The sequence below is a fragment of the Hydra vulgaris genome, chromosome 02 (assembly GCF_038396675.1).
Source record: "Hydra vulgaris chromosome 02, alternate assembly HydraT2T_AEP".
Taxonomy (NCBI): Eukaryota; Metazoa; Cnidaria; class Hydrozoa; order Anthoathecata; family Hydridae; genus Hydra; species Hydra vulgaris.
In genome coordinates, this window is record NC_088921.1 from 29,494,359 (window position 1) to 29,515,000 (window position 20,642).

A 20,642-nucleotide genomic window follows, 5' to 3' on the forward strand; every position below is an offset into this window, starting at 1 on the left:
CCACACTTGTTACTTCTATTGACTTCAAAGCCGTGTGCAACAAATCTGAGCTGCTTGTTCTTTTTTTTGTTAGCTTAAATACTGCCATTTCTTTGAGTATTAGTTTGAAAGTTGATTCTATTTTTTGTTTCTTTGGTGAAACCCCATTCACTGTCTCTCTGATGGAGAACTCGAGCTCTTCTGACAAGGAAGTAAATTGTTGTACTTGTTCCTGACTAGTTCCATTATCTGACAAATTTTCCATCATCTATAGACTCACTTCTCTTTTGCTCAAAAAAACGATTAAACAAACTTGATGCAGTAGTAGCAATTGCATTTCTCTTTGGCATGGAATTTTCGAAAATGTCATGAGTTGCTCCATTAATGACATCAGGATTATTCAGATATTTAACTAAGTTTACTAATATAGCATTCCTCCTCTCAGTGACTCTTTTAGTAAATGAGTCAATTAGTTCTTGACTAAAGGTGTTTTCCTGGCTTTTTAACTGCTTGAAAATGAACTTCAGAATGCCATCAGATGAGAGCAAGTTCGAATCTCTTCTGCAAAGTGCTTCAACACCAACCTTAAATGGTTCTAAAGCATTTACTAGACTTTGTAAGGTGGTAAATTCAGACTCAGAAATCATAATATCGCTTGATAACTCAATCAGTGATATTTGAATATATTTCTTAAAGGTAATAAATCTTGAAATCATATCTAGTAAGCTGTTCCAATGTGTCTTAGAGTCTAAGATTAGTTGCAGCTCCTTTCCAAACTCAGACTGGATATGTTTTTGCAGAATCATGTCATTTTTAACTGGAGACTTTCAAAACAATCGACACATTTTCTGACCTTGTTGATGAGTTCTGTGACATCCTCCCTGATCATTGGAAGAGCTGATGCACCTGCTGAAACTTCTAATTCTTCTTCATCATCGCTGTCATCATCTTCTTGGTCCTCTTCTAGAATGGTGACTTGCTCAGGTGTGCCATTATCTTCTTTCCTAGATTGCCTATATAGAACATCACAGAGAATCAAGTAGATTTCATGTGCGAGGTAGAGCTGATGGTCTGGTAAAATTGAGATACCAAATTTTTTCATTACAGCAGCTCCGCTTGTTTTCTGCAGCAATATCACAGGCAAAACGTAGCCCAATTCTTTCTGTTCCTCGTCAACAATTACACAACATTTCTCTGCTGACATAGACCCATGTACCCTGATCATTCCGAGGTTCCAATAATCACCTTCCATATGAACATTTATGTTCATATACCTTCTGTTTCTGGATGAAGTATACTCATCAAGGGTTAAGCTAAATTCGTGACCAACAAGCTTCTTTTTTGCAAATTGCTGCTGATATGTTTTCTTAATATCTTCATGTTTCATCAGCAGAGCCTTAATCGATTTAGCATCTTTGGGCAATTTATATCCTTGTGTCTCTAGAGCTGTTCTCAAACGTTGACTAGCTGAGAAAACACGAAAGGGCAGCCGATCACATGAAATAAGCTCAGCCAAAACAACATCAACAGGATCCTGTCTTAAAAAATAAGTCAATGGGTTTGATGACTTCGAGTTTCCTCTCAGGAGTAACAAACAGCAGCATTGAATGTTTTCATTTATTTTCTCGAGCAACTACACATCAAGAAAAGTGTTCTAGAATTGCCAAATAACCAAGTAAATTTTGTACAAAAGATATATATGCAAAAACCGGTTTTGAAAATAACATTTTCAGTTTTTGATTTCAAAAAATTTTAGTTTCCGGAAACCGGTTTTCCTTTCCTTAATCTAAAGATTTCAGTTATTCGAACTTCGGTAATTTGAAGTAAATTCTTGTTCCCACTGGAAGTTCGAATAACCGGAAGTTTACTGTAGTAAAAAAGTGTTATTCAATACGCCCTGATAAAATCCTATATATTATATATTTTTCGCTAAATTATCTCTTTAGGCGCCTTAATAAACGAAAACGCTTTAACTATCTTATAGATATTAAAAAAACTTGTGCACTTCCGAAAATCTCTCAAAAATTCTAAAAAGTATATCTTTATTTATGTTTTTTATTATTTATATAACTATATAAACGAACTTCCATTTTTTAACTGATTAGAAAAATGTTTACAGCACTAAGAGCATTTATAACCCAGGTCGGATAGTTTTTCTCGGGAAACATTTCGAGCATAAATTGTTGTACAAAAGAATCAAAAGTGTCGTTAATTATGTTTTTCCGCACTGCAGCCATTAAGTCCATCTGAAAAAAAAATTCATACTAATGTATATGCAGTTGTCAAAACTTTTAATGATTTATATTATTTTTATTAAACAATAATTAGTAATAATAGTAACCAATATTTTCATATTTTATTTTTTATGGTATATTATTTATATGTTAAAATTATTTTAAATAACTCATAAATGAATTTTTTTTTTCTTCAAAAGACTATCAACCTGGGTTTCAAAAGAACCAGAATTTTATAGTGATTTTAAAAATCATAATCTTTACTACTGAAACTATTAAAAAAAAAAAATATTGCAAAATGTCATAAAAAACAAAATGTCATAAAAAACACAAAATGCCATAAAAAACGACCTTTTCAATTTTTAGTTGAACATTGTTTTTTTGTATATTAAATTTAAGCAATTTATAATTATTTGAAGCCATTATTATTTTCTTTTAAAGAAAAAAAAATTCACTTATATATGCGAGCCAGTGTGTAATCAAGGGTCATGACGGATGACTTTTTTCAAAAATTGAATAAAACCAATGACTTTTCAATTACTTTCAAACCAAAGTTCTTCTGTTTTTTATACAGGAAACTGAAAATACCATCCTAGTATACATATTTTGATGAAAAAATGGTTAATTTTTAGTGATAAGCATTTGAACGACTGAGGCTAATTTATTCTCATTTAAATTTATTTACATTTGATTATAATAACATTTGGAAAAGAAATATAAATATTTAATTTATTTGAACATAAACTTACAATGGATCATGCAAAATATTTCGAATAAAAGTAATACTACTGTTGGCATTTAATGTGCCCTGTTCTAGTTTTACCACGTGCTCAAAGGCATTGAAGCATAGACTTAACAACGATGCACAATTTGCGTGTTTGACCAGCCAAATTTCCTGCAAATTTTTCTTGAGATCATATAATATCTGTGATCGACATTTTTCAAACCGATCTTGGCCAAATGGTTGCGAAAAAGTTAAGTTTAGGTAATATAAGACTCTCTATAAGTACAGGGGCGGATCTATAGGGTAATATAAGTACAGGGGCGGATCTAGCATTTTTTAGAGTTGCAGATATCTAACTTCTAGGCACGGAGAAAACTCCAAACATTTATATGTTTATACTTATGTCAAATAAGAACGCTTTGCAAAAAATCGCGATGATTGGAACCTGGAAGCAAAAAAGCCCAAATATTTTAGACGCCCCTACCCCAAACGTGAGAGCAACAAGTTGATAAAATATTGTTTCTATTATTTTTAATTAAATTAATATTCATCAATAAAATTTAAATTTCATACAATAACCTTTTAGCATTCAAAAATTATGACCATGTAAAGTTTGAACCCCCTCCCCCCCTCAATTTAATGGGGTTTCAAATTTTTTGTTGTCATAATTTTTGAACCTAGAGATTAATTTATGAAATTTACAATTTCTTGATAAATGTTAAATTAGTAAAGAATTAAAGAAAAATATTTTATCAACTCGTTGCTCTCACGTTTGGGGCAGGAACGTCTCAAATTTTTGAGGCTTTTTTGTTCCCAGGCTCTAATCATCGCAATTTTTTTTAAAGCATCCTTAATTGACATAGGTATAAACATATAAATGTTTGGAGTTTTCTCCATATCTGAAAGTTAGATACCTTCAACACCAAAAAATGCTAGATCCGCCCCTGTAGTATGATAGATATGCAACAATTTATTCTGTGGACCAATGAGAAATTGATTTCACTATACCATCAGTTATTCTGCGTTGTTAGAACTTCAACTTGTGCTGTAGAAAAGGTTAGCATAAGGGAAAAGTGCAATTTTCAGGGTTTAGTATTTTGGTGTCACTTCTTTGATCAGATTTCTGTATGAGTGACACCATCCTAATAAATCATTAACTTATTATTATAAATAATTTAATGCTTATAACTACCATTATAATATTTATTATTTTTTCATTGTAATTTAATTATTGTAAACATATTTATTATTAGTATTACTATAATGTGTATTAATTTTGTTATCTTATATTATAATTATGTATTGTTATTATTATTTTTGATATTAAAACTAATGTAAAAATGATTTATGAAAATTAAATAGCTTGTTATTTTTTCGGGATTGATAACCAATTAATTGAATCAGTGTTGCAAGATCCAGTACTGTGACAACAAATACATCCCTAAATTGATTAATAATTAATTGAATCAGAGTCAAGAAATGGACAAAAGATCACTTTAATTAGGGAGGCTACTCCTTTTTTTTAAATTTTTTTTTTAATCAAACTTCATTATATCTTTCTCTCAACCCTTCAAAACACAAAACTCAACAAAGACACTGTGTGGAGTAACAAGTTGAGTGTGACTTCTAGGAACTGGTGGTTTGAACTCTGTACCTCTCGCTTTGTACCACTACGCGAATGAATCAAGCTTAGACATTCACCTTCAAATTTCTGAACCAATTCTTTTTCATTTGAAAAATATATTTGCTTTAAACTTACCAAGTCTAGTGGCCCCTAAAATTTTGTAGCCCTTGGGAATAGTGATAAAAATTTGAAAATTAGAAGACTATACCCTCGAAACTATGAGACTTAGGTTATAAAAGTAGAATTTGTAAAAAATTCTAATCAAAAGTTAACAACATGTTCTGTCATTTCTCATGTTAGAAGGTAAAGTCTGACTTCCATAAAACATGACTTATGACAAGCTCCAGGTTGATGGATTTTGATGAAATTTAGTTTTATTACATTTCCACCAAGGTAAAAACAAAAAGCTGACAAAAGTTTTTATAACCACCTTTTGCAAAAGTATTTTTACAAACTTCAATTCACTTTTTTTTAAACTTTACCATAATGCTCTCACTTCATGGAAGCTCCACAGAAAGAAAAAAAGAGTCCCCTTTGTTGCTCATATGAGAGCTTCCATGAAATTAGACATGCATATCATATATGTGATTCCTGCGTAACATCCATAACATCCAATATCCATATTAACTAATCTTATTCGTTTTAGTAAATAAATATTTTACTTTTTTTAGAAAGTTTCTTGTTGACTGAATTGTTTTAAACCATTTTCTGTGAACAGAAGACTTTCAGCTGAAAGCATGAAAAATATCAGTAAAATAAAAAATAATAAAAAATTTTGATTATTACTCTCCTTATGTATAATAAAGAAAACTTTTTTCATGTGTTACATTATGCTTACGAGAATAAAAATTTGAGCAAAATTGCTCAAATTTTTATTTTTGTAAAACTAAGCAATTACTCCAAAAATGCTAGTAAAAGCAATTGGTTTTTTTTATTCATCCAGCCTAATATTAAAATTGCAAAAGTAATAAAATGACGGATAATTCCTGTTATACACAAATTTTTAGAATATATATCTTGTAATTAATTATATGCAATTAAAATACTTACTTGATATCTTATATTATGTACAGTTAATAAATGACAAGCAACAGCCTCTTTGCCAATCAAGCTATGAATAAATGAGCGAGTATACATCTTACAAGTAGTGCAGGAACATTTTTCGTCTATCGGAGTGAAATCTGTTGCAAATTTTTTAGCTTTCATATGGAGTTGACCAGACCTATGCAATGCTGTTCCGAACCTCTAAAAAACACACTTTTTACAAAACAATACGTTTTTAAATTACAATGCAATATAAATAATAACAACTGTTTCCAATTTATAATTACAGGCTTTGCAATTGCGCAACAAAATGAAAAAACTATAAGCTGAGAAAAAGCATTTTTTTTGTGTGCAAAAATGATTAAAAAAATTTCATACCAATTATTGCTCATTTACAATAAATAAAACTATTTGTTTATTTAAATTGCAGCTTCAATACTTTTTGTGCAGGTTTTTTCAATTTTATATGTATATTAGATAAGATTTCTACTAGAATTGTTTATTTACAGAAGAGAATGACAAAAATAAATTTGATTAATCACTTATACTAGATTAATAAAAACATTTAAATAATGATTTTCAACATAGCAGTAAAATCTAGTTTTATAAATAAAATGTAATAAAAAAACACCCATCATGTATCATGCACTGACACAATGTATCACCAGCAAGTTTTAAAGTGCCTTAATTTAGCTCTTTCAAGTAAATTTTCTCAACACTGTATTAGCCTAACGCATATATACAACTTACTAAAAGCTTTGGATCATTTGATAAATAACCAAGCATAATGAACTGATGATCTCAAGTAAAAAAAAGCCTAGCCTATTAAAACTCTAAATCTGTGAGATAATGCATTTGCTGTAGCCAGAATAAAAGTTTTTATTTCCACCATCTTTTACACCAATATTTTCGTTATTAATTTTCAAATAATGTCATAGACAAGTATCTTTAGTACTTCAAATGACAGCTCACAAAAGGCACCACACAATCTAACATAATCATATATTTATGATTTTCAGTACATCAATAAAAATTTTCAGAAAAGCAACAGTACCTTTAACTAGATATGTGATAAGTGAGTTTAATTCTTTCTCAAGATTTTCCAATTAGCAAATGCTCTGCTACTTACCCTAATAGAAATTTAATTTCTTTAGTTTTTTTGGGTAAGCCAATTGTAACATAGGATTTTCCATAAGTGGAAATAATTCACAAAAAAAAAACAGCAAAAAAAATAAAATAATAAACATTTATATTTTGTTATAAAAAACTTGAAATTTATTTACAACTTTTTAATAACTTAATCCAATTAATAATTAATTTCAAAATTAAAAACATTTTTTTTTGTGTTCATTGATTATTTGTAATAGATTTAGAAGTTTATTATTTTTGACTTTTTTGATTTTTATGTACAATATTTTATGACATATGTGTATGCAGGGATGCAGAGTCCCAAAAGGAATCTGGTTTTAAATCTCTATTTTTTCCTGAACTCTAGGAGATATCTAAGAGTTCTAAATGTGCTGAGTGACTCAAGACATATTGTTTTTCAGCCCAGAGTCCTGGAGTCCTTGCTGCCATAATACATAAGGACTCTGGGTTCATAATTTGATTGTTTGCCTATCCTCAAAGTCCTTAATTTTTTTTCAAAAGTAGTCCATAAGCCTCTTTAAATTTTTAGAGCTCCCGGATATCAAAAACCAAAAAGAAATTTTTATGATTTAAAGACTTTATTTTTTCTACTTTAAAAACTTTATTCAATAAAATTGTAAGATAAGACTGGTAGTTGTTCAGTTTCAACCTTCATTACAATGTCACTGAATTTTAAGTTATTTCTAGTTAAGAGCTTCATTAAAACTTCTTAGTTTATCCTCATGAATATTTCTTGTTGATAAAACTGTTTGTGTAGTTTATGTGATTTTGATGATGTGTTGGAATTTGATCTAAACTGTTTTGAAATATTGTTTGAGGTAGATTTGGTCATTACTCATTAATCATTAGCAAATTAAAACTTTCAAACCAATGTTTAGAGCACACAAGCGGTTAATTAACTCAAAGTTACCAGGTTGGAAAACATTTTGCAGAAAAAATAACAAACTTACTGCAAAATAGCAAAGTTCACTCATAACTAACATGTTTTAAATATTATTTGTATTAAACAGGTATTAATCCATGTAATAAAAATACAGGATATAAATACTTACTGTTATATGCCAAAATTTAAAAAAAAAGAAATAAGGTAAATAAAATTTTTTTAAATTTATTTAAATATTAAATAAATAAAATTAAATATAAAAGTAACTAAAATAAATAAAATTAATAAAAACTTCAAATAAAAAGTAAAAGGTAAATAAAAGTACAATAATCAACTTTGAATTAAGTAAATAATTGGTTTAATAAAGTTTCTCATACCGCTGTTCTGGTTGGGTATACACAATCAAACATATCAGCACCCAAAGCACTGCACACAACAAGATCAACAGCGTAACTAATACAACAAAAGAAATATATATATTTATAAATATTAACATGAATATGTGTAGAAATATATATTTATATATACATACATATGTATATATTAGAAATAGTGGTTTTTGACGAATACTGATTATTCGGCTAAGCGCTTGGCTGAAGCACCAAATATTCAGCTGCCAAATATTCGGCGATACCTAGTTAATTTAGATTACACTTATAAAAAATTAGGGAAAACCTAATAAGACTGTTGAAGATGTTTGTTTTAAGTAGATGTTTATAAAATTGTTTAAAATTTTTTAATGATATAAAATTATTATTCATTAACTTTTTTCAACGAAATTTTTTATCCTTTTAAAGTATATTAACTTAAATAATTCTTAAAAAAAATTTCATTAAAAAGATTATTGTTGTCTGGAAAATCATTGCTTATAAAATCAAAATAAATTCATCATTAGAAAAAAAAAGTTTTTTTATAAAAAATGCATACTTATATAATTTGCTGAAGTTTTTATTCACATAAAGCTGATCAATTACTGAGTAAAAGCAATTGCTCATTTTTATTTACCAATTTTCAAGTATCAATGGACCAGTCCATTGATACTTGAAAAAAAATCTTTAGTGATTTGTTACTTTATTTACAAGTATTTTGTTGATATAAGAACATTTGTAAAATTAAAAGTTTTGATGTTATCTTTTTTATTCAGCGCATTTTCGATATGCCTATTTGATAAAGCCGTGGTTGAATTGTCAAAACAAAGTATTATTTATGTGGTCTTCTAAAGACGCACGCCTTCCTGACCAAAAATGATATATTTGTGTGTGTGTGTATATATATATATATATATATATATATATATATATATATATATATATATATATATATATATATATATATATATATATATAAATATACCTATATGTATATATATATATATATACGCACACACACGCATATACACAAAGTATGTAAATAAAATATTCAAAATTAGGGGCATGTAAGGCTCCTTAGTTAGGCAATTTACCTAGGAGAAGAAAAAAACTGATATAAGCCTAAATATTAGTTGTGGGTAAATATGGTTTGATCTTATAAACCTCATATTCAGATCTGATCTGCAATACAGGTTAATACAAAAAAGGGCAACCAATAGTAAAATATTTTACCTTTAACACTTTAACTTTTCTATAATGTCATTTAAATAAGAAAATGGAAACATGGATATTAAACTTTAAAGAAAAAAAAAATGTTAGGATTTTTTTTTACTTTTTTATCTTTCTATATTTATCTAGTTAAGATACTATGTTTTTATAGTTTAAAAATGACATGCAAAAGTGTAGAAAAAACATTTTTATACAGCTAAATAGAGTACAACATAAAAAAAACTCTTTAATATATGTTTAATTATTCCTGCACCTGCAGCCAAAGTATACATAATAGATTTCTGATCATCGATATTGAAATGCAAAAGAGAAACTTATTTTTTGTATCTGAACTAAGCAGTAATTCTTTTAAATTAGGTTTTCTATAAGACAGAAAGATAAGCTATTATGAAACCAGCATGAAACATCACTACTGATAAACCATAGTTAAGGGCATCAATATATACATCAACTGAGGGTTTGGCTTTAAGCAAGCAGTTCATCTTTTTCTGAAAAAAATGCCTTGTTTAAACTTTGGATTAAAGTGTGCAGAATATATAAGTACTGAACTCCTACTAAAAGGTAAAAAAACTTGATGGCTTTGATCATTAAAGTTATATCACAATAAAAAAAAGCAATTATTAACAAAAACTAATATAATTAAGCATAACATTTTATGAAAAAGTATGGAAAAAAAAAAAGATTCGAAAACACAATTTCTCAAGTGACAGTTGTTAAACATTTTTAAATTGCTATGTTAGTCCTTTATAAATAAAAAATTAAAAGCATTTTTCAATTTCTCTCACAGGTTCAGATCAACTTTATATTATATCAACTTTTAAACTCAGTAATAAAATAAAACAATTCAAAAAAAAAGTTTCTAATACTGTAGCGAAGGTGAATAAAAAAAAAATTAATTTTTTAAATAAGGCAGATAAAACTACATTGTATTGCAAAAAAAAAAAAAAAAACTAAAAACTAAAAAACCATATGAAAAATAATTTCTAGATGAATGGCCACATGTCATATTGCTCAATTATTTTAAACTTGAAATATCAGGTTTCTCAAAAACTAAAGAATAAATATAATGATTATTGAATAACTATTTTCAAAGAATTATGAAGAAATTCATAACAATCATTTCCAAAAATCTTTTACAAAGAGTTTCTGCTATTTACTATTTTGTAAATGGTTTATCTCAAAATACCTAAAAAAAATTTTAAGGTGTTTTAAAAAAAAGCTGCAAAATGCTACACTCCTTAAAAGCAATTAGAAATATTTCCATTAACGTATACTCCTTAAAAGAAAAAGAAATATTTCCATTAACATACACTCCTTAAAAGCAACTAGAAATATTTCCATATTAACAATAAACTTTAGAAAAAAATCTAAGTTTTTCTTTCTGAAGTAACTTAAATATAGTTTATTCGATCGTCACCATCATCTAAAATATCTCCACCATTATTATAATATCATATAATAGCACATCATTATAATAAGCTACAGCAGAATTTAAAATGTCTCATTTATAAATATGTTTTTAAAACAACAAGCTTTAAACCACAAAAAGAAAAGGTAAGTAACTTTAAGTGCTTTTACAGGTTTTTTGTTGACCAGGGACTTAATTATCCGAATATAAAATGGGTTGATGATATCTTCACTGGTAGATGTTCAGATCTAAATAGTTCAGAACTTTTCATCTCACAGAAACATTAAATGACTGCTTTTTGTCACAAAATATATTTTTTTCAACATATTAAAAGACGGATAAAGATTTGACTAACATTCTTGATCTTATATTTACAGAAAATTCAAATTGTGTTTCTGAACTTACATCAAATCCTACTTTAGGTAAGATTGTTCACGCACATATGATATTGACTTTGAACTACTTGATTAAAAGAGATCGCAAACTGTAAGTTTGCGATCTCTTTTAATTCTTTTCAAAAGACATTTTTTAGAAGAAACTTATTAAAGCTAATACTTTGCTGATATAAATTTAAATAAAAATTATGAAGTGATTGGACTATTAATTATGATGTTATAAGACAATGTTAAAAATTATGATGTTGTAAGCAGGGTTACGACTGGCAGATCGTCAACAGCCTGGAAAAAAGTCTTTAAATTTGCCAAAGAAATTATTGACTAAATGACTTTCTGGAATGACAAAAAAAGATGTACAAATTATGAAATCAAGTTATTTATTTATTATATAAATAAATTAGAAAATGAAACCATTGTTTTTTTACTTCAATTAAAAATGAATTAATAAAAGAAAAAAACAAAAAAAGTTTAAATATACTTAATATATATATATATATATATATATATATATATATATATATATATATATATATATATATATATATATATATATATATATATTATATACTTAGTTTTATATATATTATATACTTAGTTAGTTTTATTGCTTTCAAACATATGGTCAGTCCTTCAAATAAACACTACCCAATCTCCTTTATATTTTCTCACATAGAAGAAACATTTTTCTCAACAAAAAAACCCATAGAGTCGGAAAAAAAGTTTCAAAAAAAAGGAAAAAATTACTTTGAGCCCTGTACCTAAACTTAAATATTTTACCCAATACCCATCACATAGATTGGTTTATCTTTTGGTAATAGTCCAGTGCAATGATGCACAACCTTCCAAAACTCTTCTTTTTCTTCACCTCCACTTAATCCACCAATGGCATAGCCTGGCATATTTCTTTTGACCATTTCTAAATTTTCGTATACAAATATGATAGATTTATGTATAAAAAAACATTTATTGTATTTAATATATTTTTTAATACCTTACTTTTTAATTATATAACTAAATATATTATCTACCTTAAATATATATCTAACCTTTTATACATTCAGTTCTCAGTTGCAAGTCTAAACCACCCTGAATAATTGGAAATAAATTTTGATATTGTTTGCGCTGATTGGCCATTATACATCTATCAAGCCAACGAATGGATCTATGCATTGCTTCTTTTACACGATCTCCTTTAATTTTAACATCAACCACATCATCCAGTTGCATCATGATATCAGCACCAATTGCATTTTGAATTTCAATTGATTTTTCAGGAGTAAGTAGAATGTCTTTATTATCATAGGGTGATTTAAATTTAACACCTTCCTTAAATAAAAATGAACAACGTCTATGTGTATAAAAATTTTTTTATGTTAAAAAATAAACATTTCCAAGAAGAGGCAACTACACAAACAGTTTAAGTTGTTTTAAACAACACATTGTTTTCATAAGTCATTAAAAATATTGTTCTAAAAATGCTATGAAGGTCTTATCAAAGACTTACATCTTACTAAGTGAAGTGGCAAGCTTTTGATATCCAGGCTTAAAGATTGGAATTTGTTGGATAAAAATGTGAGAGTAACAGATCAGAGAAAGCGTCACCAAATACTTTTAACTTCTCTAATTATAAAAGTATTTAAAAAAAAAAAAAAAGCCTGAAAGATGAAAGCTGGAAATAAAAGTCCTGCAGGGAATCCCTCCCTTTTTTTTTTCATTTTTTTAATTTTTTTAATTTGTTAACACAAATTAAAATTGAGATTTTTGAAATTTTTTCATTTTTAATAATATTATTTTTACCTAATTTTTTTTTCTTTTTTACATTTTTTTTTTAGATTATTAGAAACCATTAGAGTCAGACATGCAGGATATTGCTACAGGCAATTGTACCCTGATGTCATGCAAAGGTTTATATTTATTTTATTTTAAATGTTTATATTTAAATATTAATACTTTATTATAATCATTTTAATTTTTTTAATACAATTATAAAGGCTGTACTACTGCAACATTGTGACTGGTTTTTTCAAGGCTTTTGGTATCATATATTAAGGATTAGCAAATATTTGTTAAATATCAGATTACAAAGTTAACCAAAAGGCAAAGTTAATTTCAGCTTCAACTTTTGTGCAAAATTTGAAATAGAAATTTGGCTTTCAGTTAAATTTAGTAACGATTACAAAATTTCATTTAACTTGCAGTTAAATTTGAAAGTTATTAATTTTTATCAATTTCATTTTTATCAGTCATTAACTGAAAAGTCTTTTTTAAACACAAAATTTTATTTATTACTTATTAAATCTTATTAAAAATTTCAAAAAAATCTAAAAGTAAAAACAAAAGTATATTTAGCATAATATTTTTCAGTTTTTATCAGTATTTATTATAAAATTGGTATTTGAAATTTTTCAATGAACATTGTTAATGTAATTGTTAATGTTAAATTGTGTTTTAACAACTTTATTAATTAGTAAAGTAAAACTTTCTCATTATTGCAGCAAATTTAGATTTTGAATATTTCTTTTAGACACAAAATGTTCTTGTTCTTTATCGTAATTTGAAATATGATTAATAGCCCATCCCATTTTGACCCTAATGAATAAATTTTAATATGTGGAGTGTCATAAAATATTCCCAAGGTAATTTCGTAATGAAATTTTTTATTTTTTATTTTTGATGACTATTTATATTCGCACTTTTAAAGTTTAACATTTTTACATTTTTGAGTTATTTAAGGGCATTTTCAAACAATCAGAGCAAGTAGAAATTTACAAATCATTAACTATATAATAACGTCATTACAAATAATGGAAGGTTTTTTATCTATACAGATTGTGCGGATTTTTAATACTATTATTTTTGTTAACTGGTGGTAAATTTAAAAACGCACAAATTCGTTATGAAATTTAAAACGTGGTTTTTAAACACAATTGCATTAAGGCTCAATACATAGCAATTAGAAATTTATTAGATGCTTTTGACCTTATACAGTTCACTCACTTCAAGCTCTGGCTATCTAAAAGGGGTTTCTACAAGATTAGCTAAGTTTCCTGGCCAACCATTATTCTTGTTAACCTCACGCCATCACGTCGGAGAGCTTCATATAGCCATAGCCGTAAATAAAGCTGTAAGGTTAAAAAATAGTAAGGTAAAGATAAAACTACTTCACTTTAAAATACCCTAATGCAAAAACAAAATGTATAAAGTATCTAATTTTAAAATCATTTACATTTGTATATATTTGTAAAAAAAATATATACAAATGTGGGAAAAAATCAGACCATTTGGTGAAATTTAACAAATATGGAGCTGTTTCACACACCTTGAATTTCATAAAATTCAAGTTGCATTACTCTAAAATCAGGCAGATTTTTATTCTGAGTAATAAAATACTCAAAGAGATCAATAGTATGGCTGACTATATTTCTCTTTCCAGGGCATCGCATTTTTGGACCTGCGACTTTTCTGATTCAGCAATTTTTAAAGCAAAACTTAATTTCATAAGTTTTAATATTTTAGTCTTATTTTTTAAGAATAATATACGTCATAAAGTAACAAAATGTTTATAAACAATGGCTTGCAAAATGGTTTAAAATGAGAGGTAAAATTCAAAGAAAATAACTCTTGACCAATTTTTTTTTCCAATGACAGACTTTTTTTAAAATCAGTAGAAATATAATAATGAAATTGATAGAAATAGCATTTTGATTTTATCTTGTCAAAATTGTAATAAGTTTTTAGCAGTGTCATTTTAAATCTTATTTTATCTGCATTGCATTATTTTTAATTTAAACCTTCAAGATCAAAAGACTAATGGCAGATGTATAATGAGCCTGCTGCAGAGGTGAAATTCAAATAATGGTAAAACCATAGAGGTGTTTGGTGCTGGTGCTAGCATTTTTTGACCGATATCACAATATAAAAATGGTTAAAAGTTCTGTATTTCAAAAACAAATGGAGGTCCAAAAAGATGTAAAAACGGATAGAATCAAAGCTGAATCCTTCTGAAAGCAATTTTTATTGATAAAGACCAGCCACTAGGTCTTGTGTTGTATATTTCACCAGACTACTGGTAAATTTTTGATATTCTAGGTCATAGTTTGAAAAAATGTCTACAGATGAGACTCCCTCCGATTTTTTGGATACAATGAATTCTAAAACTTTTCAAATCTTTCAAAGTCTTTCAAAAAAATCTATTGATTATAGTTTAAGAAATTTATTTCTCAAAAAAATATTATTTTACATATTCTCTTGAGATATTTGTATTAAAGCTAAAAAATTATATGTATATAAATATTAATTGTACATTTGCAGTGTTTAAACACTGAATTCTGAAGCAAATTTGCTTCAGAAACAAGAGATCTGTGCCAGTAACGGATCTAGCATTTTTATGGTATTTGAGATAGTTAACATGGAGCAAAACCCAAACATTTGTATGATTCTACTTATGTCAAATAATAATACTTTTTAAAAAGTTGCAATAATTGTAGGCTTGGAACAAAAAAGCCCTAAAATATTATCCCCCCTGCCCCAAACGTGAGAGCAGCAAGTTGATGAAATAATTTTAATTCAAAAATTATGACCATATAAAACTTTAACCCTCTCAATTTGAGGGGGTTTAAACTTTATATGGTCATAATTTATGAATGCTGAGAGATAATAATATAAAACTTAAAATTTATCGATGAATATAAACTTAGTTAACAAAAGCAAAAAAAAAAACATTTTATCAACATATTACTCTCACGTTTGGGGCAGGGGGATAAAATTTTAGGGCTTTTTTGTTCCCAGCCTCCAATCATCGCAATATTTTGCAAAGCCTCATTATTTGACATAAGTATAAACATACAAATGTTTGGAATTTGCGCTATGTCTGTTAGCTATCTCAAACACCAAAAAATGCTTGATCCTTCACTGATCTGTGATTTGATGCCTACTCTAAGCTTTTTTTTGACATGAAGCAAGCGTAAACTTCCAAGTTAAATGCTCTTCTGCGGTGCTCTGTGATGTGACCTTTAGGTCTTCTTGGAGCACCTAAAATAACCACAGAAAAAATGTATATATATTTTTGAATCACATTAATACGTTTTGATGTAGTTTTGTTTACACAAAAGATCAAAAGTCCTTTACCCAATCTTTTAAGGAAACCATTTTGCGTTTGGATTTGTTTGATCCAAGGCTCCAGTATTTTTAGTAGTATTTAAAAAAAAAACATTATTTGATACCAAAATGAGGTTAAAAAAAAAAAAAAAAGTCCAAAGATCAGCAAAAAATCAATAAGAAACACATTAAGAAAATAGTGTTGAACAAACTAATTGGATTTGACATCAGAATATATTCGCGCCAATGCTTGGAAATTGCTCTAAATTTAGTCAAAAATCATAAAAAGCGTAAAAATCATAAAAATCAAAAATCATAAAAATCAAAAATCAAAAATCATAAAAAGCTTCAGACAATCGGCACAAATACTTCTATTAGGAAAAAATTTTAAAATTTTTTACGACCACTACACCACTCATTAGCCACTCTGCATGAAAATTGGTTGTCAAGAAAAAATTATGGGATTGGCTAATGATTAATCACAAGCTTGCTATTTAAAAAATTATAACTTTGGTTTATAAAAAGTGATTATTTAAAAATATACTTTCATTGTTTTTATAAATGTAATAAGTTTATATAAGTATGTATAATTTTTTGACAAAAAAGTTTTTTGGTTTTTATTTTATTTAAAAAAAGTTAAGCTGTTTAAAAAATAATAATTTTGGTTTATAAAAAATAAGTTTATATATAAAGTTATGTATAATTTTTGACAAAATTGACAAAAAGTTTGTTGTGTGGTTTTTATTTTATTTTTTATTTTTTATGTTTCTTAATTTTTGTTAATTGATGTAAATTTTGATTGATAATATTGTAAACATAACTAATGCTTTTATTTATATTATCAATCAAAATAGTCTAAATATATATGTAGCCTAAATGAATGATGCCTATTTAATGAGTATTATCAGAGGAGCAAAGTGAGCATTTTTATCTTGATATATTGAACTTTGAACATCATTGTTATCACTATTATGGATAGTACAAAGAAAATATGGTAGGGGACTACATATGGGGGCTACTCCATGAATGTGATATACAGTAAATTCACAAATCTAGGAAATCTAGAAAAAAGAACAAACTGTGCTACATAATACAGATTTAGCTTTTTATATGCACCAGTAATTATAGAGTTTAAAGCTTATTGTGTGTATATGTTAATACACAAAACTAATTTCTTTAAAAAATTTAATTCAAAATTGTGTCATTAAATTTAATCTATATCAACATTTCAAATATCATTTCACCAAACTTTATATCTAATGATTAAACAACTAGATCAATTCGGACAACCAGATCCTGACTCGCAACCAGATCCTCCCAAACTGTAGGTGATTTAATAAGACGACATAAAATTGAGTTTAGAACAGGAACTTTTTTCAGGAACATTTTTATTATTATTTCAAAAAATAAAGAGCAATAATGACTGCTTTAAAAGTTTCAAACATTTAATTTACAAAACAAACATTTAACAATCTTAAATTCTCAAAAAACATTTTGATTTATTTATGACATTCATTGATCATAAAAACTTTTTTAATGAATGCTTTAAATTATGTTTGAGATTTATATAATATATTACAATGAAATAATAAATAAAACAGTAAAACAAAGCGGCAGAGTTCTTTGTATGATTAGTTTTAGGTATGGTTCTATTTATAATTAAGTTGGTATCATGCATAGTGGAGTGGTTTTAATGTATGGGGTGTTTAGGGTGTTTATGGGTGAATGTATGAAGGTGCTTGATGTAGTTAAATAAAATTTATTAAAAGAACAAAAACAATAACATATCATTAACATCATATTAAAAAATTGCAAGTTATAAAAATATTGCAACATACTTCACTGACTTCTGATAACTCTATTAATGATACCATTTGAAAACCTCCACTATCCTAAATGTGTTACAAATAGGTAAGAATTATAACTGTAATTTTAATTCAAAGTAAAATAATGTTTGTGCAATTATTAAACACTTTATATGTATTCTATAAGCGTTCTATCAATAGAATTTTGAAACGCTCTATATTCATGAGCACTCTATAAATAAAGTTTTAAACATTTTATATTTATAAATAACTAGGCTGTTACCCACTCTGCGCGGCTGCTGCCCACTCTGCGCGGCTTCTACTCACTCTGCATGGCTGCTCATCAAAGTAGCAAAGAGCTTTTTAACTTCTTGGCAACAATTTGTGTGAAAGGACAAACCGTAATGTTTTTGCACTTTTAATTTATTAAACAGTTAAATTAAAAAGTTATGTACACAAGTATAATTTTATATTGCAAGTATTAAATGCAATATAACTAAAATTTTAGAGTTTTTAATTCTCTTAACTACCTGTTCTCCTCTAAACTATCTTTAACCTGTTCATTCAGTTAAATTCTTATAGGAAGAATCATGATGACTAAATTTGAAAATCATTGTCTTAGATGAAAATCTTTGTGTTATAAATATGATAAAAAAAGTGCTATATATCAAAAAGAGGTCTTAAATTTTGGTTGCACAGCTTTATTAGTAATCTAAAAGGAAACCTCATCTTTCTCATTATTTGGTTCATTATTTGAAAAATCAGTTGTATTTATGGTCATGAAAGGTGTGGTCTTATTTATAGTTAAGATGTACGAGAAAACATCTCAACTATGCTTCGGTTGCCTAAATTATATACATATAAAAATGCCTGGCCTCCTAAACCCTAAGACAACATATGCACTGAAACCCCAGCTTATCCTAATTTTGATAAGGTGTCATTGGTATTAAGATCAGGTCGGCACATATATTTTGAAAACTATAGATTTTTAAAATGCTAATTTAAAACCAGACAGTTTTTCAAAAAAAGATAAAAATTTTTTTTTTTGAAAAAACAGCCCTTTTTTTTTAATGTTAATTCACCTCCGTAAGGCCGAGAAACCCACTACAGTCAAGGAACAAGTTGAGCGTGGTACTACCAGAGACATGGTGGGGATTGAACTCATCATTTATATTGATACAATTTATGATAGTACAAACATTTATATTGAGATAGCACCTGCCCAAATCATCATTTATATTGAGATAGTACCTGCCCAAACCATAATTTATATCACATTTTAATGTAACTCTTCTATTTTTATTTCACTAATTTTATCTAGATTTAATAAAATTTCGAATTAATACAAACGAACAAAAATTTAAAAAAATAAAACATAACAAAATAATTTGTTATCCATATCACTAACATGACTACTTGTGAAAACTAGGAAATTTTTTTACTAATTGAGTTGTTAACAACTACATAAATAATCAAGGTCATATTTTGGAAATCCAGAAAAATGTTCTGGAAAAATCCAAAATATGTTTTCCCTTATTTTCCTCTAAACTCTGAGTTGTTTCCAAAATTTGGAAACAACTCAGCTTTAAGCTGAGTTGTTTCCAAATTTTTTTCAAATATTTTTAAAATTTTTGTATTAGTGATGCGTGAAAAAACTCAAAAAATAAATATATTACAAAATTATATGCCTAAACTTGTGAAAATGTTTTTGGAAAAAGACTACCAGCAAATTTAGCCAATGCAAACTAAACTAATATTTTTAAAAGTTTTTAAAATTTCTTTTTTAACTAAAACTTTATTTTTATATAATGGTTTTGCTTGTAAAGTTTTAATTTATGAATAAACAAATTCAAATTCATATCATAAAGTTATTCTTACAGTAAGCAAAGCCCTATTCCATCCCATAAATTTATGCAGTCTATCCACTTTCAATAGAAGCTCAGCTCCCTAAAATAAAATTTAAATAAGATCATATATTCAATACATTATCATATAGTTTTTAAACATTTTATTTTTGATTTTGTTGGGAAGCAAGTGTAGTAAGAGATTTTTCTGATATTTACTTTCTTATAATTACTAAGTGAAAATCTTGTGTGGGTTTTACTCTTGAGTAAAAATCTAATTTAAATCTATTTTCACAGAGTAAATATAAAAACCCTAAAACATTTTTTACTCCTTACACTAAATTTTAAAGTATATTTAGTTATTTAATATATATATATATATATATATATATATATATATATATATATATATATATATATATATATAAAAAGAGAGAGAGAGAGAGAGAGAGAGAGAGAGATCTATAGTTTGTTGGCTTTAGGAAGAGCGGAAGGAAAAAAGTGATTCTTACGCCAACACATACGTCACTTTTAATTACTTTTGACTTTCGTCCAACATTTCCGTGTTGGACGAAAGTCAAAACCATTAATTTAATTACAAATTAATTGTTATATAAAAAAACCACAAAAACGCAAATTTAATTGACCAGAATGTTTTTAAAAACATTCCGAATGTTTTTAAAACATTCTGAATGTTTTTAAAAATATAAACAATATTTTTATTTTTATTTTTTTTAATAAAATGTTTTTATTTTTATTTTTTTTAATAAAATGTTTTTATTTTTATTTTTATTACTGTAAATCATGCGCGGAGTGTTGCTACATCGTCTATCTTATAGCCTGACTCGCAAGGGAGTG

The 20,642-nt window shown here is 27.0% G+C and overlaps 1 protein-coding gene across 1 annotated transcript in view; it reads right to left on the reverse strand.

Moving 5' to 3' along the window:
- Positions 1 to 2,020: 2,020 nt before the first annotated feature.
- Positions 2,021 to 20,642, reverse strand: part of LOC100211412 (queuine tRNA-ribosyltransferase catalytic subunit 1) — a 32,237-nt gene continuing 13,615 nt past the window's right edge. The window contains exons 2-8 of the mRNA XM_065790525.1: positions 19,819 to 19,887; positions 17,974 to 18,027; positions 12,085 to 12,364; positions 11,816 to 11,954; positions 8,015 to 8,090; positions 5,612 to 5,806; positions 2,021 to 2,225 (exon numbers count right to left, since the gene is read on the reverse strand). Of these exons, the coding sequence (XP_065646597.1) occupies positions 2,073 to 2,225; positions 5,612 to 5,806; positions 8,015 to 8,090; positions 11,816 to 11,954; positions 12,085 to 12,364; positions 17,974 to 18,027; positions 19,819 to 19,887 (966 nt within the window). The 3' untranslated portion in view covers positions 2,021 to 2,072. The remainder of the gene's footprint in view (positions 2,226 to 5,611; positions 5,807 to 8,014; positions 8,091 to 11,815; positions 11,955 to 12,084; positions 12,365 to 17,973; positions 18,028 to 19,818; positions 19,888 to 20,642) is intronic.